This window comes from Phoca vitulina, unplaced genomic scaffold, assembly GCF_004348235.1.
Source record: "Phoca vitulina isolate PV1807 unplaced genomic scaffold, GSC_HSeal_1.0 scaffold16, whole genome shotgun sequence".
In the NCBI taxonomy this organism is placed as follows: Eukaryota; Metazoa; Chordata; class Mammalia; order Carnivora; family Phocidae; genus Phoca; species Phoca vitulina.
In genome coordinates, this window is record NW_022589719.1 from 1,720,763 (window position 1) to 1,746,036 (window position 25,274).

At 35.6% G+C, this 25,274-nt stretch overlaps 1 protein-coding gene across 2 annotated transcripts in view; it reads left to right on the top strand.

Annotated features, from left to right (window-relative positions):
- The window catches only part of PRMT3 (protein arginine methyltransferase 3), a 136,323-nt gene that overhangs the window by 63,087 nt on the left and 47,962 nt on the right, over positions 1-25,274 (top strand). For both annotated transcript variants that reach the window (XM_032413837.1, XM_032413838.1), the window contains 3 exons: positions 3,276-3,354; positions 18,522-18,709; positions 20,919-21,005. In XM_032413837.1, coding sequence (XP_032269728.1) covers positions 3,276-3,354; positions 18,522-18,709; positions 20,919-21,005 — 354 coding nt within the window. The remainder of the gene's footprint in view (positions 1-3,275; positions 3,355-18,521; positions 18,710-20,918; positions 21,006-25,274) is intronic.

The window sequence follows — 25,274 nt, forward strand, 5'->3', positions numbered from 1 at the left end:
GTGCACACATATACATGGTCTTGGTTGGTCTGAAAAAAGTGACACAAGAAAATGTATTCTCTTAGACCCCTGGAAAAAGAAAAAACAGGAATTCCAGTTCTGAGTCATGGATTGTAATATAGGACCATTGACTAAATAAACGAGATGATTCTGGACAGGCTGGTAAAACTTTATTCTCTAATTTATTAAATATAATTTTAAAATTTTGATTAGTCTTCACAAGCATATTTTTAAATATATTTTTTAAATAGCTCTTAATTTTTTAAGCTAAATTAATAAGATTTATTTTTCTAACCTTTTCTGTGTATTAACATATTTAATCTTCAGAACAGCCTTATAAAGTAGAATACCATAATTGTCACTTTACAGATGAAAAAAACTGAGGCACAATGATGTTAATTTGTCCAAGGTCATATAGAGAAAGGGACTCCTTGGGGTGCCTGGGTGGCTCAGTAAGTTAAGTGTCTGCCTTCGGCTCAGGTCATGATCTCAGGGTCTTGGGATCGAGCCTCCCACCCCAAAGCAGGCTCCCTGCTCAGCAGGGAGTCTGCTTCTCCCTCTCCTTCTGTCCCGCCCTCCTCCTCCCCCTTCCCACTCATGCTTATGGTCTCTCTCTCTCTCTCTGTCAAATAAAATAAAATCTTTTTAAAAAAAGAGAGAAAGGGACTCTGCTGGGATTTAAATCCAGGAGTGCACGCTTTTCACCACTATATTATTGATATTGACTCTAGCACCAGTTTAAAATATGCCACAATTTAATCTCTGATAGATAGCTAATAATAACTTTATCATAAATGCAGTAAATAAGCATGTTGTTAGAAGGCGCTACTTTCAGTTACTGATGGAAAAAACTTTGGTTTATTTGTGGTACATGGAAGTAAGACAGTTTGGACATAGGAAGCAAAATACTTAGCTTTTTGCCAACTACTTTGAAAGTTAATACTAAAAACAGTTTGACACAGTGCCAAATCAATGACAAACTAATTTTTTTTGCCCCCTTCCAAAAAAGACTAGACTATAATGAATACTTAAGTTTGTATCAAAATGTGAATTTTTAATTAATGTTTTAACATGCAGTAATCTTGCAAATAAGGACTGTTTTTTCCCCAACCTATTAACATGTTTTACCAGCTGATCTTTTTCCTTTGTCTGTGCATACATATACATAGTCTTGGCTTGTCTGAAAAAAGAAGTAATAGAAGGTAAATAGAAGACTTCTCTTTTAATAATTCCTTGGAATCAATTAAAATTCACTTTAATTACCAGATGAATGCTTATTTATAAGCAATTGTGTGCATAGATCTGCATGAATTATGTCAGATTGATAAAGATTTCTTAGTTGACTTCCAAAAGTTCCTTGTTCTTTGAATACGCAGATGATATTAACAGTGAACAAACTTGTAAGAGTTAGACATATTACAGAGACTCTAACCAGAAGAACAGTTTCCACCAAATCCTTAATTTTCCTAATGTAAACAAATTAATAAAAGGCTTTTTTGCTAAGTCTTTCTTTTGTAGGCAAGTATTTTCTTTTCAATGAATTGGTATGTTGCTGGGATTGGGTAAACATCAATGTAGAGTTGCTAGTGGCAGTTTAATTAGGTTTTTTTTAAGTGATTCAGGCTTGTGAGCTACATTTTCTATAAATTTAAATGTGCTGTTAATCTCTTGTGAAGATTTGGGGCACCTGGGTGGCTCAGTTGGTTAAACGACTGCCTTAGGCTCAGGTCATGATCCTGGAGTCCCAGGATAGAGTACCGCATCGGGCTCCTTGCTCAGCAGGGAATCTGCTTCTCCCTCAGGCCCTCCCCACTCTCATGCTCTCTCTCTCTCTCTCTCATTCTCTCTCTCTCAAATAAATAAAATCTTTAAAAATAATAATAATAATCTCTTGTGAAGATTATCCATCCCAAGTTGCAGGTTTTTCCTCTTCTAGAGACCCCTTTAAAAAGTCTTTGTTCATGTGGTTAAAGAGTATTGCATTTATCCTGTCAAACAGTTATTTGTGCACAAAACAAATGAGTAAGTGAGAACTTAGAATGCTGTCATTAGGGCAGAATTCATGTTGGTTTATTCTAAGCAGTAAGAAAGTGTTTTATGTGCTAAGCACTTGACTCTTCCTACTGCTCTGGGTAGTTGGGGGGTAGGCTCTAAAAGGAGAAAGACTGACTCAAACTGTCATTGATCCCTTACTCATTATACCAGTAGTGGTAAATTTTCTTTTCACCTGTGCTACGATTATCCTTTCTTGGTAGAGGATTCATTACTGGTCTCTAAAATCTGGAGTACTCCAGGGCTGTATTTCATGAACGTAGAACACTAGTTGTGCAAGATATTGATAGGTGTAAAATAGGGGGGAAAAAAAAAAAGGTTTGTAGGCAAATGTACAAACGTAACCATGTTACATTAAGATATGGTTAAGATATATTCAGTAGACCTCTTTACCATAACACTACCCAGAACTATCAGTGTGCTAATGTGCATTATGAACATGGTTAAGATATGTTCAGTAGACCTCTTTACCATAACACTACCCAGAACTATCAATGTGCTAATGTGCATTACGAATCTCAAGATGAGGATAAAGCATCTGGTGTTTCTTAAAGGTTTCCTTCCTTCCTTTTTTTTTTTTTTTTTTTTTAAACAAAAGAGAAAGTCACTGGGCAGGAAGCTCTTTGGGAAACGCTATTCTAGACTAGGCTTTCTTAACCTTAGCCCTATCAACTTTTGGGACTGGACCGTTCTTTATTGTGGGGCTTCCTGTGCATTGTAGCATGTTTATCAGCATTTCTTGGCTTTACGTTACTAGATGCCAGTAGCACCCTTCCTTCCCTCCGAGTTGTGACCATCAAAAATGGCACTAGACATTGCCGGATGTCCTCCAGGGGACAAAAATGTGGTTGAGAACCACTGTCTGGATTAATATTGCAATATTCCAGGGAGTTAGAGGGTACATTAACAACTCCTATCTCAGATTTTCCTTTTAATGAGGAAGAAACAATGGTCTAGAAAGTGGAAGCACAGATTAAGAAGGTTCAGTACATTCGACCGTAATAAACTTTCTGGGTCCACTTTATACCCTGGCCTGATTTTTTAAATGTACTTGGAGAATTTAATGCAAAAAGTAACTTCAAACTTTGCAGAAAATTATGCGGCAGAGACAAAAACATATTTTTTGTAAAAAGAGTAGCCCAGATATTTAAATTGATATACTTATGAAGATATTGATTACACATTTCTAAATCTTTTTTTTTTTTTTTATGTTTTTTATGCAGGGCTATTTTCTTCTTTTTGAGTCTATGTTAGATTCTGTCCTTTATGCGAAGAACAAATACTTGGCAAAAGGAGGATCGGGTGAGTAAAAATTCTAGTTTTAATAATGTAATTTTAGTCTGGCAGAACCAAGTGATCCTTTGGATTTCAAATAAACTATGCATGACAGAGAAAATTCCCAATAGAAATGAAAGATGTTTCCATTAGATGAAGCTTGAAGATAGTTGTTTACTATACTGTTGATAGTAGAACATTACAGAAGATGTGCAGGACTTCAAGTTAATGGTATCTCAAGAATGCTTTTTATAAAAATACTAGTGGGAGGACTAGCTTTGGAAGCTCTTTGCTGTTGAAATCAAAATCTAACAGAAACTCCTTTTGATTTTTAATCCTTATGACATTTAGTCTTTTTTTTTTTTTCTAATAGAGTATTTCATACTAGGTTGGATATTACCTACTTTACTGGACAATTTTCCATGACTTCGCTAAATATATAAACCTGTCATCTCTGTGATTTAATGAGAACATTTAAAAAGTGATTGGTTTCTACTAAGTTTATGAAGTGCAGCATACCCAATCAGTATTTTTATACTGGACATATTGGATTTTTTATCAGTATTTTTATTAGATCGTAATAAATTTGGAAAGCTTTCTCATATTAATTCTGTATACTCTAACTGAGAGTATGTTTTGAGAATGTGTTTTTATAAGCCTTCTGCTATGAACAGTTGTATACAAACAGTCCTTTTCAAGGCAGGGATTATGTTTTGTCCATCTTTTACTCTTGAACAAGCTCTACTGCTCCTGGAACATATATAGAGCATCATGTAAGTTTATTTAATCAAATCATTAAAACTGAATTGAATAGCATCTGTCTCCCTTCATTCACCTCTCCCTGAACCTTCACTTTCTCAAAGCTTCAAGATCAACAAATGGTTTCTGTGGTCAGAGTACAGTTGATAAAATTGTTATGTAAAGGGGCGCCTGGGTGGCTCAGTTGGTTAAGCGTCTGCCTTCAGTTCAGGTCATGGTCTCAGGGTCCTGGAATCAAGCTCTGCTCAGTGGGGAGTTTGCTTCTCCCTCTTGCTCTGCCCCTTCCCTTCCCCTCCCTTCCCTTCCCTTCCCTTCCCTCCCCTCCCCTCCCCTCCCCTCCCCTCATGCTCTCTCTCTCTCTCTGTCTCAAATAGATAAATAAAATCTAAAATCTGGAAACTTATTATTTAAAAAAATAGATGAAAATTGGACATTTTGAACTAGTAACATAAAGCACTTGATCGTAGTTATGCCTCCTGCCCATCCATATTCTGTGAAATCACTTTGGCAATTATGGTACAGTAAAAATCAGTGAGGCCAAAACATAAAGCACAGAAAATTCTCCAGTACAATAGAATTCTTTAATAATAGCTTTTAAATGGTTTGCCTGTCTTTTTCAAAATACTTTCATTTATTTTATCACTATATTTTCTGCAAGCATTTCAAGATGTATTACTGATCTCTGACATGAACCTGGCTAGAATTTTTAGATATACTTTACCCTGCAAAAATTGGCTATATCTTTCTATAGTTGCAGTGGCTTTTTTTAAATGACTATTATACTTAATGACTAAAACTAATTATTACCTACCATTTATTGATTTGTTGATTGTCTACTAGCTGCCAGAAACTATACTTTTATTTATATTATTACATGTCTAATCCTCACAACAGCCCTTTGAATTTTAGAAACAAAGGTGTCCTAGAGGACACATATTAAGTGGTCAGGCCTTGACTATTTTTTTTAAAGACTGAGATCTGCCAGTTCCAATATTCGTGTTCTTTTCAACACCCCTTTTTGTTCCCTACTAAAGTGCACTTTATTGAATCTGATTCTTGCCTTGAAGTTCTAGGGAAGATTCAGGAAACTGTTTCCATACCTCCCTGAATGGTATTCATCGATCTTACTGAAGGACTGACAGCAACTTAATACATTTAAATTGAACTCTTGATGAAATTCATTAAGAACGTACAGCATGAAAATAATGAGGTTATAGTTGATTAAACAGTAGCAGAGTATTTCCCATCATCAGGGATGTAGTGGAGGCTCCTAAGTCTAGTTCTTTTCATATTTTTATGTACCTAATATTAGCACTGAGGTAATCTGGAGGCATATTGAAGAGAGGTCAGCATTTAACTGCCTAGGCTGTGCTATTGAATGTTGCTTGTTAACAGAATTAAGAGAAAAGAAGGCAAAGTCAGAAATGAGTAACATGAAGTAGACTATTTAGCTTATTTTGTGTTTGAGTATGCCTGATGAATATCTCCAATCATCTAGGTGCTCGTTCTTCTGTTACAAAGCAAATTTTTCTTTATGTTTTTCTAAAAGAAAGATTTACTAAGCAATTAGTGCAATGATTTTAAAAGAATGATTGAATTATGAGAGAGGGAAAATATTAAAGATTCTTATAAACATGAAGGGACCACAACTGATATTTTCCCATGAATTTAGGTTCAATTTATGTCTCACTATATATACAATGGTATGGAGGAAGTCCTTTATAAAACACAGTCAGCCAAAGTATTTCTTCTCCCTGTTATCACCAAGCAAATTCTGCAGTATTTTGGAGGTATTCATTTACTGCTATTACTACTAAAAATATAATTTTATAAAGTTAATGAAAATGTATTTACTAAAGATTGCTTCTACTATTTTTAGCTAAGATTTATAAAGCACTAGTTGTGTCAGGAACTGTAGTGTTTTACATTCAGCTAGGCTATAGATAAAGAGGAAAACTAAGGAAATGATTTGCTGTGGGTGGGGGAATGGGTTAAATACCCAATGGGTATAAGGAGGGGCACTTGTGATGAGCACAGGGTGTTGTATGTAAGTGATAAGTCACTAAATTCTACACCTGAAACTAATATTGCATTGTATGTTAGTTAGCTGGAATTTAAATTAAAAATTGGGGGGGAAAGAAAGATATGCTGTGACCTATGCATATTTTTACAACTAGAATTAAGACAAAAACAAATGTATGTTTTAGGATGACTACATAGAATGTATGTATTTAATACCCTAACAATGTCAAATACTGTATTTTACAAAAATTGGAAAGAGAATGCAGGAGGAAGGTAGGAAGAAGTGTATATACTTGAGTTGCATTATCTTTAATAGCAGGAATTCATGGACTCTCATTTAAAGGTGACAAATCAAGTAATAGAATTGTAAGCACATTTAGCACTACAGAGTTAATATTAAAATAATACTATTGATTAAATTTAGTGGGTGAAGCTTGTGGTGAGAGATTCTGTCTATATCATGATTATGGTGGTGATTACATGACTGTATGTGTTTATCAAATCATGTAGAATAATACACCGAAAAAGCCAAAAAGAGCGAGTTTTATTATTGCGTGTAAATTATACCTTAATGAAAGTGACATTTAAAAAAAGTGAAGTAGGGCGCCTGGGTGGCTCAGTTGGTTAAGCGACTGCCTTCGGCTCAGGTCATGATCCTGGAGTCCCGGGATCGAGTCCCACATCGGGCTCCCTGCTCAGCGGGGAGTCTGCTTCTCCCTCTGCCCTCTTCCCTCTCGTGCTCTCTGTCTCTCATTCTCTCTCTCTCAAATAAATAAATAAAATCTTAAAAAAAAAAAAAAAAAAAAAAAGTGAAGTACCATTTCCCACCTTGAAGTCAATTGGACTACGACATGGTTTGATTTCTAACTCCCAAAAAATATATTAAAGCTGTGTACTAACTCTGTGCCCACCTCTGTATTTGCTGTTAGTATCATCAATACATCTACCTTTTGAGTTAAAAAAAAAAATTATGATTGAAAAAAAGAGAAGGGGAGGAATAAAGAAATATACTAATTTTATCATTGTTCATGATAGGAAATTAATAAATAGTGTTGAAAAAAGAGAACTAAAGGTATTCTATAATGTAATTACAAAGTTAGCTACTAAAACAAAAACACAAAACTTCCTAAATATAAGAACTAATACTTAGGAAAAAGTCAAAAAGACCATGTAGTGAACTGCTTAAAAACAAAAGAAAACAGAAGAAAACAGAAACTACAAATGCAAAAAAGATAACATAAAATGGTAGAGTATGATCAAAAAATGTTTTTCATATCCATCAATGTAAATGGGCTAAACTCACCTATTCAGAGAAAACGAATTTCAGTTTGGATCACCAAAAAAACCCCAATTTTGTGTACTTATAGAGGCACATCTAAAACAAAATTATTTGGAAAAGTTAAAAGGATGAAAAAAGATAGTTAAGCAAATCCCCTCAAAATGAAAGTAGAAGTCGTGGTGTTACTGATACCAGGCAAGAGAGAATTGGAGCAAAATGTTATATAATCAATCATATGAGTAGGGCTTAGAGCTAAGGTATAAAATCATGCCCATATTCATAGATACTCAAAAGGTTTTTGACAAAATACAATTTACATTCTTGATTTTTTTAAATGAGAAAATATGAATAATCACACTGGCTTATAATGGTAAAGTATATTTATCTCAAGTGAAAATCTGTATCATGTTTAATGGGGAAATCCTAAAAACATTTCCTCTATAATCAAAACAGGATTTGGATGGCCACTATTACACCATTATTTAATATTTTACCAGAGGTACTAGTCAGTGCTATTAGAAAAGAGAAAGAACATAGAAGATAAATCAAGAAGGAGAGAAAACTAATTCTATTTGTAGATTCTCTGATTCAAACCTAGGCACTTCAAGTGAATCAACTGAAAAATGATAACAAATAATAAAATAATTTAGTACATTATTGAGCTACAAAATAACATCATTAGAAATAAGCAAAACTTACATGCCAGCAGTTTTACTACTAAAAGAAGGAAGATAAATAAATGGAAAGATAGATGTTCTTGGAAAAGGAGAATCAGTGCCATAAGGATATTGATTTTCCCAAAATTAATTTAAAATTTAGTGTAATCCAAAACCATTGACATTTGTTGAAGATAGATGATAAGTACATGAGAGTTAATTATGCTCTTTTGTTTTTGTGTGTATTTGATATTTTTATAGGATAAATTTTATAAAATTGTAATTAATTCCAACAAACAGGTTTGGTGTTTTTATTTTATTTTTTTATTTTTTTATTTTTTTAAAGATTTTACTTATTTGACAGAGAGAAACACAGCGAGAGAGGGAACACAAGCAGGGGGAGTGGGAGAGGGAGGAGCAGGCTTCCCGCTGAGCAGGGAGCCCGATGCGAGGCTCGATCCCAGGACCCTGGGATCATGACCTGAGCCGAAGGCAGATGCTTAACGACTGAGCCACCCAGGCGCCCCAGGTTTGGTGTTTTTAATTAGGATTTTTAAATTTTTTGGTAGTAATGGCAAGGAAAACTGAGAAGGGTACTGGCAGGGGGAGCAGGGAACAGGAAGGCTAGTGCTACCAAATTTAAAACATTACAGAGCCTCAATAATTAAAACAATGTTCTTGAATGGACAGATAAATTGAACAGAATTGAGAATCCTAGTATAAACCAAGTAATATATGGTATATCATATAATTTACTGTAGTAAATTATGTTGAGACAGTTAGGTAGCCCTCTGTCTTAAAAAAAAAAGAAAACATAGGGGCTCTTGGGTGGCTCAGTAGGTTAAGCGTCTACCTTCAGCTCAGGTCATGATCTCAGGATCCTGGGATCGAGCCCTGAGTCTCCTTGTGTCAAGCTCCCTGCTCAGCAGGGAGTCTGTTTCTCCCCCTCCCTTTGCTGCTCCCCTGCTTGTGCGTGCTCGCTCTCTCTGTCAAATAAATAAATAAAATATTTTTTAAAAAAGAAAACACAATAAATTATAAAGTAAAAAATCCACACAGTGTAAATATTACATGAGTCAAGATTAAGTGCAAAAAAAAAAAGATAAAAATACTGGAAGGAGGGGCGCCTGGGTGGCTCAGTCGGTTAAGCGGCTGCTTTCGGCTCAGGTCATGATCTCAGGGTCCTGGGATCGAGCCCCACATCGGGCTCCCTGCTCAGTGGAGAGTCTGCTTCTCCCTCTCCCTCTGCCTGCCTCTCTGCCTACTTGTGCTCTCTCTCTCTATCTCTCTGTCAAATAAATAAATAAAATCTTTAAAAAAAAAAATACTGGAAGGAGACATATAAAGTTGGGAAGGGAAGCTTTCTAAATAAGAACTTAGATTCAGAGGCCTTTATTGAAAGAAAGATTGATAAATTTGATTATATAAATAAATTTCTAAATGACAGCGTATGCCATATGCAAAGTCATACAAGAAAGTACAGACTGAAAAAATTTTCAATTCCTGTCACCAACAAAAAGCTAATCTCCTTAGCACTTAAATAGATCCTACAAATAAGACCACAAACCCAATAGAAAATTGGGCAAAGAATTGAATGGCAGCTCACAGAAAAGGAATACAGATGACTCTTAAAAATGTGCTCAGTCTCTGCCCTGTTAAGAAAAATGTCCAATCTGAGGAATCTTTGTCTTACTCAAGGTTGCACTGAACACTCCTGTGTTTTTCTTGAAGTTATAGCTTTGACATTTAGGTCTATGGTTCATTTCAAATTAATTTTTGTCTGTGGCATGAGGTAAGGATAGATGTTAATATGTTCTAACACTCTTTCTTTGTTGAAATGATTATCCTTTCCCATAAATTGCTTGGCATCTTTGTTGAAAATTAATTGACCATATATGTGTGGGTATATTTTTGTATTCTGTTCATTTGATCTGTAAGTCTCTTTTTTCATCAATACCATACTAATTATTTACTGTAATTTGCTTTGGCAGTTTGGTCCTTGTGTGTGTGTCTGTGTGTGTGGTTTTTTAAAATAAATTTTATAATCTTACCAGTTTTGAATCTGTCAGTCTATCGATTTTAAAAAGATTGCTAGAATTATGATAGGATTGGCTTGAATGAGTAGATCAACTTGAGAGTAATTAGCATCTTAACAGTGTTGTCTTCCAAACCATAAACACAATATATCTTTTCATTTTTTAAAGTCTTTAATTTCTCTTGGCATTATTTTGTAATTTGCAATTTAGAGATTTTGCACATCTTCTGTTAAGTTTATTCTTTTTAAAAAATCTTATTTGAGAGAGAGAGTGTGTGTGTTGTGTGCGCACGAGCGGGGTGGGGGGGGTGGTATCTCAAGCCGACTCTGCACTGAGCACAGAGCTCTTCACAGGGCTCAATCTCACGACCCTGAAATCATGACCTGTGCTGAAATCAAGAGTCGGACGCTCAGTCAACTGAGCCACCCAGGCAGGCGCCTGCCCCTGTTAAGTTTATTCTTAAGTATTTAAATTTCTTTCTTTTTTTTTTTTTTTAAAGATTTTATTCATTTATTCGACAGAGAGACACAGCGAGAGAGGGAACCCAAGCAGGGGGAGTGGGAGAGGGAGAAGCAGGCTTCCCGCTGAGCTGGGAGCCCGATGCGGGACTCGATCCCAGGACCCTGGGATCATGACCTGAGCCGAAGGCAGACGCTTAACGACTGAGCCACCCAGGCGCCCAAGTATTTAAATTTCTTTGTCATTTTTACAAATGGAAATTTTTAAATTTCATTTTTCTGTTGTCTACTACTAGTACAAAAATACAATTGATTTTTGCTTATTAACCTTGTATCTTATGACCTTGCTCAGTTTCCTTGATAGTTCTAGTAGTTGTTTTATAAATTCCTTAGGCTTTTCTATGTGACCAGTCATGTTGTTTGCAAATACAGACAGTTTTTTACTTCTACCATTCCATACTTTCTACCTTTAATTTGTGGGGTGGGAGGTGCTATAACTCTTTGAATAAAATAGGAAACAAGTCCATTGAGAGATAAATAAATAAACGAGGGGCACCTGGGTAGCTCAGTTGTTGAGCGTCTGCCTTCGGCTCGGGCCATGATCCCAGGGTCCTGGGATCGAGCCCCGCATCGGGCTCCCTGCTCCACTGGAAGCCTGCTTCTCCCTCTCCCATTCCCCTGCTTGTGTTCCCTCTCTCGCTGTGTCTCTCTTTGTCAAATAAATAAATAAAATCTTGGGGCGCCTGGGTGGCTCAGTTGGTTGAGCGACTGCCTTCAGCTCAGGTCATGATCCTGGAGTCACTGCATCGAGTCCCGCATCGGGCTCCCTGCTCGGCAGGGAGTCTGCTTCTCCCTCTGACCCTCCCCCCTCTCATGTGCTCGCTCTCTCTCATTCTCTCTCTCTCAAATAAATAAATAAAATCTTTAAAAAATAAATAAATAAATAAAATCTTTAAAATAATAAATGAATGAATGAATGAATGAATAATCTGAAAGTTTGATTAAGAATGGAATAGTTACCTAGTTTCAAAGAACCTCCCCACAAAATAGCTACCAATTACAAAAAGAGTAAATTTCAGTGTAGAAGCATAGCAGTCTCCACCTTCATCAAGTAATCAGGGTTGACATTCTCAGGAATGGGTCAGATTAAAATTGTGGTCTGATAGGAGCATATAGAAATAATTCATTTCTTTGAAACTTCCTCAGAACTGGTAATAGTTTTGTAAAATCATAATTGTTGCATAGAACATTTAGGAGGTCATCATAGGAGATATATCTTCTTCCATATTAGTAGAAAAGAATGTTTTTACTGCCTTTCATCACAAGCAAAATGAAAGATTTTTCTCCCTCACAAAACTAGACTCACATTTCTTCTGGGGTTCTTCAGAATATACATCTGTGAGTTGTAATTATCAAGATTATGAAGTTGAGGACTACGTCCAGTACAATGCACAATTACCAAGGCCGTCAGTTCCTAACTTACTGTTTCCTGATCTTGACAGACCATCATAATCACTGGGGCCTTTTGTTAAAAATATGGATGTTTGGGCCCCACATCGGATCCTTTTGAACCAAAATGTAGGGGGAGAGTCCTATTTTAAGAATTTATTTATTTGTTTGTTTGTTTTAGAATTTATTTGAAATACATATTTTCCTTAGTATCACTTGAGGTTATTGTCGGAAGGAATATAAATCTACCTTGGCTATTCAACAGAGTAGGACTTTATTAAAAAGTAGGTAGGGTAGGTTATTAGGTTTTTGTGAGAACTAGAAAACCAGGCTGGAAGGTTATGCAGCCAGGAATAATGTTTAAAATTATGTTACAGGCCTGGTTTAGAAGTAATACCACTACCCTAATATTGGCACTAGCTGACATATTACATTGCTGATCTTACCAACAGTAGGCATTGCTACCTCTGAGAAGTAGCCAGAATTTTAGGTGCTTATCATTCATTTGTGGACATAGGTCATATATGCATGCCTAACCTACAAGGGAGAGAGGGAAAGCAAGCTTCTGTCATTTTCAGCCTCCATAGAGGGAGGCAGGCCCTGCCTTGTAACATAGAGAATTTCACAAATAGTTCAGAAGGGGGCAGCTAAATAGAGTGGCAGATATATAGGTATATATGCTTCACCAATAGTTCTGTCTCTCTCCACAGTTTTGCATTGGAATTTGCGTTGGAAACCTGATCTATGCTAATAAGAAATTGCCTCTGTTATGAAGTCCCCATTTGCTTCTTTACCTTCCTAGCTATACTTTATGTGGGAAGCTGGACTGTACAGCTTACTCACTGCTCCCTCATTTCTGCTTGGTTGCTTTCCTTTTTAGTGTTTCTTTTTGCACCATGAGCTCCTTCCTTCACTCAGCTGGAATAAGTAAAGCTGAATGTTTCCATTTTCCTCACTTTGCTCTGAAATTTTATTAATCTCCAATCTTTCTCAACCCTTTTCACCTTCCTCTTTCTCTTTCAACAAGTGCCCGTTTACCTTGGGAAAATGGGGTTCCTCTTTCCCTTTCTTCCATCTGAAAAGCATAAAATGTAGCATCATGCATAATGGAAAGCATATAGATTTTGCAAGTAGACCTTATGTTGAATCCCTGCTTTGTCAGATAACTAGTTAATCTAGTTAGCTGATTACGACTGGTAATTTGGGCAAGGTACTTTACTGCTACCAACTTCAGTTTTCTTATCTGTAAAAGGATTATAATCTAGCTTTATAGAATCAAAATCATTAAATGGGATGCTTGAAATGAAGTGGTTGCTCAAAAAGGTTAATTCCCCTCCTGAGTTACATCTGGTAAACTACAGATTTACAGTGAAGTGAGCTATAGCTAGCAAAATGAGATTAGTGTTAGGTTTATACCTTATAAAAGTATTGAAATGAATTTAAGCATCACGCTATTAAGACTTGACTTTCATATAGTTCAACTCAGGGTAATCACCCACTGCTTGTGGTTCATAGTGCTTGGAGATTTCCTTTAGTATTTCCATAATTCACTGTCTACTTTCTTGTCTTCAAATCTGTGTTTTTCACATTTGTTATTTTTGTTTTGTTCAGTGATGTTGCAGTAGTATCATTTTCTACTGTTTTTCAATACATAATTTTTCAGTGTATATTGCAGCTAGCTAAGCTGGGCCTAGTCACTATTTATGAGTTAATGGTGGGAAAATGTTTCCAATTTCCAAATAAGAATTAATTTTTTAAGATATCCTTATTATATAAATTGGAAATTGAGGGGCACCTGGGTGGCTAAGTCGTTGAATGTCTGCCTTTGGCTCAGGTCATGATCCCAGGGTCCTGGGCTCGAGCCCCACATCGGGCTTCCTGCTCGGTGGGAAGCCTGCTTCTCCCTCTCCCACTTCCCCTGCTTGTTCCCTCTCTCGCTGTGTCTCTCTCTGTCAAATAAATAAATAAAATCTTTAATAAATAAATAGGAAATTGATTTTTAAGCTTATTCAACTTCAGAATTTTTGCTGATTTAGTAGCTTAGTAGTATACTTCCCTTTATACATATCAATCATTTTGTCATTGACTGTTAGTTTACTAAAATCTTTCCTCCATATTGTTAACGTGTATTGTGAAAAGAATAGTTTATTTTGACTTATTATCTCCTTTTGTTCTAAACCTTTTTACTCTCTGGTTATTTATATACATGCAGTGATGCCAGTACTTACTAGAAATCGTTTCTTTATGCATCTCAGTTTTACCCTTTAGTGTCCCAAAGTTTGTGAGGCATTTCTAAGGGATAAAGGATTTCCCATCTTTATTCACCATGTGAGCTGTTCTAGTGACAAATGAATTCTGGGCAGTGAATCGAGAAGGACACAGATGTCAAAGCCATGAATTTATAAATGTTCTGTTAAGAGGGTGCTTTGTCCAATCAGCGCTTTGTTAATTTCACCTACAAGAAGGTATAATTATTCAATTATGCTTCTATCTGACAAAAATCAAATGACAAATGTGTCAGAATGTGAAGGTAAAGGGTTAGTCAAGATTCTGGCAGGTGGCCCAAAATTTTAGCCAGCTGTGAGGAGGTGGATATGGAACTAAACTGACCTGTAACACTGATTACAGGTCCTTTATGAATATTCATACGTCTTACTAACAAAGATAAAAAATAATTTCATTTCTAAATGCTAGCAAATAAAGAAACCATAATTTTCTGTATCTTTGTGAAATATAATTACCTTGAAAAATATACCTCAACACTAGAAAAAGTAAAGTCATATTTCTCTGTTTGTTTCTTCTTCTTACCAAAATATTTTTAAAGTTTTTTAAATTTATTTTAGTAAATTGTAGTTTTTCCTTGTGAAAAAGTTATCCTTATTTTTTGGTAATATTACTAGTATATCATAGTGCTTGATACAGAGCCAGAGGTCAGCAAACTTTTTCTACAAAAACCAGACAATAAATATTTTCAGCTTTGTAAGCCCTCCCGTCTCTGTTCCAACTACTCAGCTTTGCCTCTAGAACACAGTGCAGCCATAGACCATAGGTAAATAAATGAGAGTAGCAATGTTCCAGTTAAACTGTTCACAGAAATAGCAGGGGGCTGAATCTGAGCCATGGGCCATTGTTTGCCAGCCCCTGATATAGGGACTAATGATATTTTAAATTTTTCACTAAGATTTTTAATAATATCTGAAATAAAAGAACTCTGAGCAGTGTTAAGTAACTTGAATGTCTGTGCACTACAAGACTCAGAAGGATATTCAGTTTCCCATAGACTATGGTGTGAATGGCACTCCCTGAAGTAGTACAATATGGTGGCTCTGATAATGACCTCCCTCATCCATTTCTCCCACATCTATATCAGGGGTATCCGTATCTGGCTTGCTCCCTGTTTTTGTAGATAAAGTTTTCTTGGAACATAGCCAAGCTCATTTATTTACATATTGTCTGTGGCTGGTTTCACAGTTCTAGCAGCAAAGATAAATAGTTTCAACAAAGACCATATGGCCCACAAAACCAGAAATAGTTACTTTACAGAAAATGTTTGCTGATCCCTGATCTGTACCCTAACTATATTCCTTTTTAAGGATGGAGTTACAGGGCAAAATGTGGGACACTTGTATGATTGTCTTACTAAGTCCAACAAAAGATATATAAAGAAGTTGCCAAATATCTAAAGTTACTTTAGAATTCTGTTTCTGCTTCAGTGTTTCTCATCTAAGGATCTGGTTCAAGAAACTAAACATGCTTTCCTGTAGCTCATGCTCTGCTGGTTCAGCATAGTCAGCAACAAATCAGATACCTTGAAGAATTTGTATTAGTCAGGAATTTAAACACAGTCAAGAGACTTACCGTGTGTATGTGGAAGAGGAGGACCGTAGAAGTAACTCAACGGTCCATGGTAGCCCCGTACCCAGTACTCTAGCCCAGTGCAGCTATCACATCTGCCTCACATGCCCCCTTAGGGAGGGCTTGAGAAACTTCTTATCAGTGGCATAGCACCAAGTAGTTTTTCTGGGTATCTCACACGTCAGGCTTGAAAGGAGCAATTGCTTTGATGCCAACAGATCTTATTATGGGCTTTATTAGGAAGATAATTTAGTGCTGCTGTCATTGAATAATAAATTCCTAAGGCTGTGGATAGAAACAAAGTTTGGCAGAAGGGGAGGCTCACTTCTCTGCTGTTTAAAGACTAGTTAATAATCATGGAATTATTTCTTTTGTGCATTTCTTTGGTACATATGTACTTGTTTTCAGTTTATTGATATAAGAAAATGTGATTTCTACTTTAATTCATGAATCCCCTGAATTTTATTTGAAGGACAAAGTTAATTTTGTTATTTATTTGTCCGAGAAAAATATTTTTTTAATTTATTTATTTGAGAGAGAGTGCACAGTGAGCGAGAGAGAACACAAGTGGAGCGGGGAAGGGCAGAGGGAGAGAGAGAAGCAGGCTCCCCGATGAGCAGGGAACCTGATGTGGGGCTAGATCCCAGGATCCCTTGTTCATGACCTGAGCCGAAGGTAGACGCTTAACCGACTGAGCCACCCAGGCACCCCCAATATATATATTTTTTTTAATTTGGTGCTATACAGACTTTTTACCCTTGTTATTAGAATAGTTTCTTCCTGAATCACTCTCTTCTGTCACCTCTCTTAATACTTACTCTCCTGGTTTTCTTCTTGCTTTGGTGGCCCCAGCTTCTCAGCCATTTATTATCAACCTCCTTCCCTTCTACACATCCCTTAAATTCTGGTACTCATTATGTACTCTCCCTAGATAAACTCATGAGCTCCCGTAACTTACATTTCCATTCATATGATCATCATCCCAAATTTATATCTTGAACCCAGATCATCTGTTAAATTTCAGTCCTGTTCATTCAGCTGCTTATTGGATATTTTCACCCATTTGTCCCATAAGCACTGAACTCTTTTGTTCCTCTTGACTCTGCCCTTATTTATTCTCTAATGTAAGGGTTAATACCAAGATCTGCCCCACTGCGGAAGCTAAAAACTTGTCCATGACTCTTCCCTCTTCATTACCTCCACAGCCAGCCAATCCTGTGAGTTCTTCCTCCTAACTATCCCTTGAACAATGTGGGAGTTAGGGGCATCGCCTGCCCCACCCCCTATGTGGTCAAAAATCTATAACTTTTAACCCCCGCCCCAAAACTTAACTACTAATAGCCTACTGTTGACTGGGAGCCTTACCAATAACATAAACAGTTGATTAACACGTTTTGTATGTTATATGTATTATATACTGTATTCTTACAATAAAGTAAGCTAGAGAAAAAATGTTATTAATAAAATCATAAGAGAAAATACATTTACAGTACTGTACTGTATTTATTTAAAAAAAAAATCCATATGTAAATCGACCCGTGTTGTGCAAGGGTCAGCTGTTTATATCTCCCCCTTCCATTCCCACAGCCATTGCTCTACTGCAGATCACCTGGGTTATTACAAGTATCTCTTATCTCTTGTTTAGTCTTTGTCTTAATCTTGCATCTTCCCATTCATTCTCCACATTGTACTCCATCTGGCTTTTCCGAAACCAAAATCTGATCAGGTTGTGACCCTATGTAAAATTGTTCACAGGCTTGTCATTATTCTTAGAATAAAATCCAGTTTACTAGCATGGTTTATCCAGCCATGTTTTCTTTGCTCCCTGCTTACCTTTATAGTCTTATATCTCACTCTCTTAAATTGGAGTGTATATTAATTGTGACCCCATACGCACACTGCTCACTCTGCCTAGAAACTCCCTCCCCACTCCTAATTTATGTGGTCTTCAGTTCTTATATAATACCCGCACCCCTGGGGCACCTGGGTGGCTCAGTCATTAAGCGTCTGCCTTCAGCTCAGGTCATGATCCCGGAGTCCTGGGATCTGGCCCCGCATTGGGCTCCCTGCTCCGCGGGAGGCCTGCTTCTCCCTCCCCCACTCCCCCTGCTTGTGTTCCCTCTCTCGCTGTGTCTCTCTCTGTCAAATAAATAAATAAAATCTTAAAAAAAAAAAAATACCTGCACCCCTGCTATAGCCAAATCTGAATTAGCTATTTTTGCTATGAGCTCCCTCAGTACCTTATACCTCCCCTTTCTTAGTATTTATTACATCACCAATAATTGCCCTTTTTTAAATGATTTGTCTCTTTCTACATGTTTCAGAATAATGTGTAAAGATTTAGTATCTTTTTAAAGTTAGCATATTGTAAGTTTAACAAATACGTTCATTTCCGGTTTATTCAATTATGCTCTCTTGCTTTAATTATTTTAATAACCCATCATTGAAATCCTTATTTTAATCTTGCCATCACTGTAATGGAAATCTTTTTTTTAAAGAGGCTACTAGATAGGACTTGGTTATTTTCCCTGACCTATACCTCCATTAATCCCCCACTACTAGTAATCAGTTGCTAGTAATTCATACTGATGATTTGGGGATTTATATTTAGCCTTTAAAAAAGTATATTTTGCCACAAACGGAGATAATGATAAATTGTTGGGTATTTTATCTGTTACAGTCTACCCTGATATTTGCACTATCAGCCTTGTGGCAGTAAGTGATATGAATAAACATGCTGATAGAATTGCTTTTTGGGATAATGTTTATGGCTTCAACATGTCCTGTATGAAGAAAGCAGTTATTCCAGAAGCTGTTGTGGAAGTTTTAGATCCGAAGACTCTTATTTCAGATGCTTGTAGTATTAAGGTAGGTGTTTTTACCAGTTTTATTTTAACAGAATTGCCATTTTTATTAGTTTTCATTTATGAGTTCAGTATTTGAAATTAACATATTGATATTATATATGGGCTTTCAAAACAGTGATCTTCCTATATTAACCAGTCTAATGTACCTTGAGGTTACAGTATTTACCAGTTGACTATATCATCCTTTGGAATCACTTCTCTGTATATCGCAGTTCCTTATACTGAGGGGTTTGAAGGCGAAAAGTCCTGCTGTATTATCATTTCTGCTTCATCACCACCTCCCTGGCCTTGTTCTAGTTTCTCATTTACAGCCAGATTATTCATTCATATCATATATTCTACACAGTTTAACATCTCACATTCAAATTTCTTCCACCTTTTCAAATTAAGTAATTACAGTGAATTTGCCTATGAAACTAAAGCCCTACTCTGTTCAGATTTCTCAGTTAATTCCTTTTGTGTTTTAAAATCTTATTGTTGGGGTGCCTGGGTGGCTCAGTTGTTAAGCATCTGCCTTCGGCTCAGCTCTTGATCCCAGGGTTCTGGGATCGAGCCCCGCATCAGGCTCCCTGCTGCGCGGGAAGCCTGCTTCTCCCTCCCCCACTCCCCCTGCTTATGTTCCCTCTCTCGCTGTGTCTCTCTATGTCAAATAAATAAATAAAATCTTTTAAAAATAATAAAAAAAAAATAAAATCTTACTGTTCACCATGCCAATCTCTAGTTTTATTGTGAATTTTGCTGTGTCATATTTACATAGGTTAAATAATAACTTTGCAGTGAAAAGTCATTGCTTTTCTTAAAAAGTCCTTAATTTGTCTGTTTTAATTAGATAAATTTAGTTTGTTCAGTTTTAGGTTCAGAACACTGTCTGCTTTTTGTAGTCGTACTTTCATAGCATCAATAATTGTTCCCTGCATAAAATGGATATTCAATAAATATTTGTTAATTTTCTTAATAGATAAAAGTATTTAAAGTTGGCATAGAATAATAAACTTAAAAAGTTTCTCAACAAAAGCAAGCTGATTAAAATTGCATTTAGCTTCTAAGAAAAAACTATAGCTTGGTTAATGATTATAATACTGTTGAGGGCTCTGGTACACTGATAGTAAGAGATTTATTTGTATTCTTTGATTATGGGTAGGAGTGTACAGTTCAGTCAACTCAGCCTCAAGGCTATGCAAAAAGAGGAGGGTAGTGGGGGAAGGGGCTAATTTTTCTCTCTAGTGCTCTTTGTTTAATGCCAAAAACTGCTATGAAGAAATAGTTGAAATAGAAAATTTTAGACTGATAACAAAGGTGTTTAAAAAGTACACATACCCTTTCTCTTTTTTTTAAACATTAATCAATGTTTATTTACTTGTTTGTTTAGGTAAATATATTTTGTTCCATGTTCCACAATCCTCTACAAATAGAAGGCAACCACACTATAACTTCTTTAAAATTTTCTCAAGCTATTTAAAAGAGGGTAGTGGCTCAGGTATATAGTCCTGTGAATTGTGTATGCTATGTCATAATCTACTCATGGCAAGTCAGCCTTCATGGCCTCCCTCTCGTCCCACTGCCATGGTCTGTCCCCATCTGCTCTCCGTAGTGAAGTGAAGAAGGACTTGAACCAAGGCAGAAAGGAAAATAAGGCTCTTTGGCCATTGTTTTCCTGAGTTAAATCTTCTTCCTTGGTTTGGCTCTTTGATTTTATCCGTTACAGTTTTTCCTAATATCTAACAAACTTTTCTTCAAATGCAATTACAAAAAGGAATCCTAAAACACCTTATCCTTTTCATTAGCCTATGTTTTCAAGTTGGCATTCCTATAAAAATGTTGACTCTTACCATGCATAATTTATAGCAAATGTGTACCACTGGTAGTATACAAAATGATTTTAGTTGGAAAACAAGAAAAGAATTTTATTTGAAAATATTTTAGTGTATCTTAGAGAAACGTTAACTAGCACATCAGAGCCATGATTTGATATATAGTGTTCTTACAAGAAGTCTAAGTAAAAAAGTACTAATTTGGTTTATACAAAAATTAACTAAATGATAGTGCTAGTAGCCTTTAAATTTGAAAACAACTCCAGAAGTGAGGTTTGAATGATTAAACTTTGCAAAACATTGGTTTACTGCATAAAAAAGGATATTTATCTGTTTGATTTTGGTTTTGTTTTCACTATTTTTACTAACTTCTTCCTTCCACTCTTTTTTAATGGGTAGCAAATAGATTGCCATACAACATCTGTCTCAGCTTTGGAATTTTCTTCGAATTTTACCCTGCAAATTACAAAGACATCCATGTGCACGGTAAGCTGTTTCATCTCCTTTCACAAATCTCACTAGCAGTGCAGTTGATTGGCAGGCTAATGAATTAATTACCAGACTTGTGATAAATGAAAAAGACTATTGCCCTCGACAGTCTGTCTTTGCCTTTGTTAGGCTATTGAACGGATCTGTTTTGATAGGTCAGTAGACTTCAAAAAAGTTAGTTTAGTTGAGAGGAGAAAGTAGTAGGACACCATGTTTGCACAATGATTTTTCTTTATAGAGTCTTCCTTCTTGCCTCTCATGTAACTAATTGAAAGCACTCATCTTTATCTTCATAGACAAGTTCATGTCCTACACCTCCTAATAGCTCTTAACACTCAATGTAGATGGAAGTAAAATATGTTTATTTGGTATAGTGTTTTATATTCCTGTGTAAAATATAATAAGTGATGATATACCTTTCTTTAAAGAAGCATCCTGGTGTAATGGACATTAGAAAAGTTAGTATGGATTCACATTTGGTTCTGCCACTCACTAGCTTGTTACTTTGCTCAAGTTACCTAGGTAATCTGTACCTCAGACTAATCAACTGCTTTAAGAAAAATGGTAATAATTTCTATCTTGTAGACTAGTTACACAGATTAATGAATTAATATATGTGGAAGCACCTACAAAGTAGCCAGAAATGTTAGGTTATTAAAATATATTAGTTTTTTTCTTTCTTAAATAATTTCTAAATGTATATTAATACTAAGATAACAACATTTTTTACCAGGAGACTCAGAATGTTAATAAAATGTGGGCCTTTACTTAAGAAAGTATGAATTTACATAGGTGGTATTGATATAAAGATTTATATTATTTTAAAAAATTAATTGTATAGTTTTTGAAATACTAATTATACCTTAAAAATTAAAATTTTACTGAAAACTGTATGGTCAGTAACTGTGTGAAACAGATTATAGTCATGTTGACTTTGACTCTTGAACCTGATTTTTTAAAAGGTAGACATACAAAAGATTTTATGGCTTCTTAAAAATTGTTTCCGTTCATTTTGATCCAGTAATTATTTTCTATCCATGTGAGTTTAACAGTGTGCTTTGATGTTTTGAGGAATTCTTTTCATTGAAATTGGTTTTACAGTTTTTAAAAGGTAAATATCTAGATCCCAGATTTATGATTTCGGGGCACCCATTATATTTGTTTAACTGATAAAAACAAAATTTCATTCTTCCCCGATTTCTCCCAGATTTCTCCCAGATTTTCCAGTTGTCCTTTATAGTAACTGAAATGATTTGGTCAATTGAAATTACAGGCTAAAGGTTTAAACTCTTAGAATTGCTCTGTGTTTGATGTTAGTAATCCTTGAGAATTAAAAAAGACCTCTTGATTAATGACAGTTGATCGATCTATAAGGGAATTCTTAGATAGAAATTGCCGTATTACCAGTATTATTAAATAATATTATTTCAAATCTTCTTTCAGTGTCCTTCACATGAATCAAAGTAGAGCAAATGTAAAACTGTAGTCAAGACCTGAAAAACTGTTTGTTTTTAGTTGTGCATATTTTTTAGCCTTATGTAGACAGAGGAGTTTACTGAGTTTTTTTGAAATGTTCTTTATTTTGGGGGTTATTGGTCAGGGTTCTTAGTTTCAGACAACAAAGTCCAAATCAGCTTCTTAAAGCAAAAGGTGATTTATTGAAGAGTTAAGTAACATAATTCCAGACACATTGGGAGAGCTAAAGGAATAGACAAAATACTCTTAAACCGCATCTTAGAACTAGCCTGCTACAAAGCAGCCTGTACCGCTGCAGCCCCCGTAAGCCCTAGAGCCCTTGGCCCTCTCAGTAAATGGGAGGCACCACTGACATCCCCACATGAGCAGAACTCTTCCCTGCCATCCTGTTCCTACCCCCCGTGCCCCAGTCATGCTGTTCAGGTCCTCCGTACAGATCTTCATTCAGCACCTCTGGCTGCACATAGGTCAGGTTGTACACTAGCGATTAAAAAGTCTTAGGAGGTAGTTTTAGCTGCAGTAGTGTGATGCTACAAAAGAGTTTCACAATGCATATATAGAATTATTTTCTATTCTTGTTATTTGACATAGAGTACAAGAAGCTTTATGTTGAAATAAATTATACTTATCCTTTAACGATCTTGGTTTTATTCTGTATATTTAAAAGAATAAAATAGAAATAAAACACAAAAAAGCTGGTAAAGTAAAACTAATGATATAATGTATGGTGATTAACATAACAATAAAAAATTTTTTTAAAAAGCTGGTAAAGTCTGTTTAACACAAAAATTATAATAGAAATTTTTGTATTAAAGAACAAATCAAATAGGTACTTGCTGCATTTGTTCCTGTACAGAGTTCCATAAGAGAAATGAATCAAAAAGAAACTGTTATATTACCTTATATCTATAAAGAGCCTTTTAGATTTATATTTTTATTCCCAACATGCCTGAATGATTTTAATATAGAAGTCTGGAAATGAGGTAGGTCTGGGGTTTAGGTAGAAGGTGGCTGAAGGTTGAAGTGAACTTGTGTATGTCTGATCACTGCTGAAAAATGTACTTCTGTAACTCACCTTTGAGAGGAATGTATAGTTTCAAGCCATATTTATTGGATGCACACCAGGTACTGAACATATAAATTTTAGTACTTATTCAGTGTTAACCCTTCTGAGATTATTCTGTCAAATAATTTGTCAATATAAATTGTCTTGGTGATAATGTCTAAGTCATTGAACACTTGCATGCCAGACAATGTGCTAATCACTTTAAAATCATTATTTCATTTAGTCTTCTTAATAACCATTTGAAGCGGGTACTAACATTCCCATTTTTGGGGGGGTGAAGAAAAATAAATCACTATGTCTTACTTGTGAAATATCCTGACCCCCAAAAAAACTCTGGTGGGATTGTACAAACTATTCATACAGAAACTTATGAATGAGATATTAAGGGGGGGAAGAAAGGAGGTAGCCTGTTGCATTTGAAACAGATCTGAAAAATCTAAAACATGTTGCATATGAAACAGGTCTGAATAATGTGATTCTCAGCCAATAGTCTAGCAGTTTTTGGTAGGGAGAGAGAGAGAGAGTGTGATCAAAATGCACTCTTTCTCAGAGATGGGGTGACAAATTTATATGCTAAAATAAGTCACATAGCCCATCCTCTTTGCTGCAAAGAAAAAGTAGATCTTCGAAATTTTTTTTCTTCACATTTTCAGAGTGTATTTATCGTTATTTGGTCTTAGGAACTTTCTTTCCTTCCCAGCATGCTTACCCTAACGTGAGCCTGGCATGAGTAAGGTTTTGTGGCCTGTAATGCCTTTATTACAGTTTCATTATTTGTGAATCCCAACTATCCATCCATATCTACTCCCAACTATCTTTTGCTCTTTGAGGTGGTGCCAAGTCTTTACACTCTTCTGCTACCAACCATCTGGAGCTATTATGCAAACCTAGTCTCTAAGGCTACTTTTGAATAGATAGATTATTCGCCTGGTTACTTGGGAATAATCCACAACAAAGGTATTAAAAAGGATGAGTGCCTAATTGGAACTTTGTTTCTCCTTTATATTGTAAGAAGAATTTAGTATTTAAAATACTAAAAATAAAAATAATTTTAAAAAAGCAATGCGTGTCAAAGAGATGGAAAAAGTTACTTTGGGGAAGAAGATGTATGGTTTCTAGATAGAGTAAAGAAAAAAGTATTTGCTTTTGTACTGCTGAGTACAAACCTTCAAATATATTAAATACTTTCTTCCTTGTGCTTAAAACTTGAATGCATAGCCAAAAAGTAAGATGGATGATTTCTCTGAGTAGTTAAGCCCATTTTAAATATATGCATAACCATTTATTTCTAATGAGATTCTAAATTTGTAGCCTAATTAAAATATTAGAGGAAATTGGATTTTTCAAAGTAACAAGATACTAAGAACACCCCCTTTGCATTTAATTTCAAAAGCATGTGTGCTGTAGACTGATAGTGTTTTTAGATGGCTTTCTCAAGTTTGTCAGAACCTTTAATAGAAAACATCTTTTCTTTGCAGTCTTCACCACCAACACACAGGGGTACATACACCACAGAAGAAATTTGATAGCATTTTTAATGTAGTGTTTTGCATTAATAAACTTTTTTATGTTTTGGGGAATTTAACGGGACATAATAATCATATGTAAGTGTCTTGGATCTTGGTTAAAGGATAATTTTCCAATGAATACTTGTAGCGTATACATAGCGATTTTCTGAGCATTTTTTATGTATCATATATTATTGACAGTTTAGGTCAAATTGC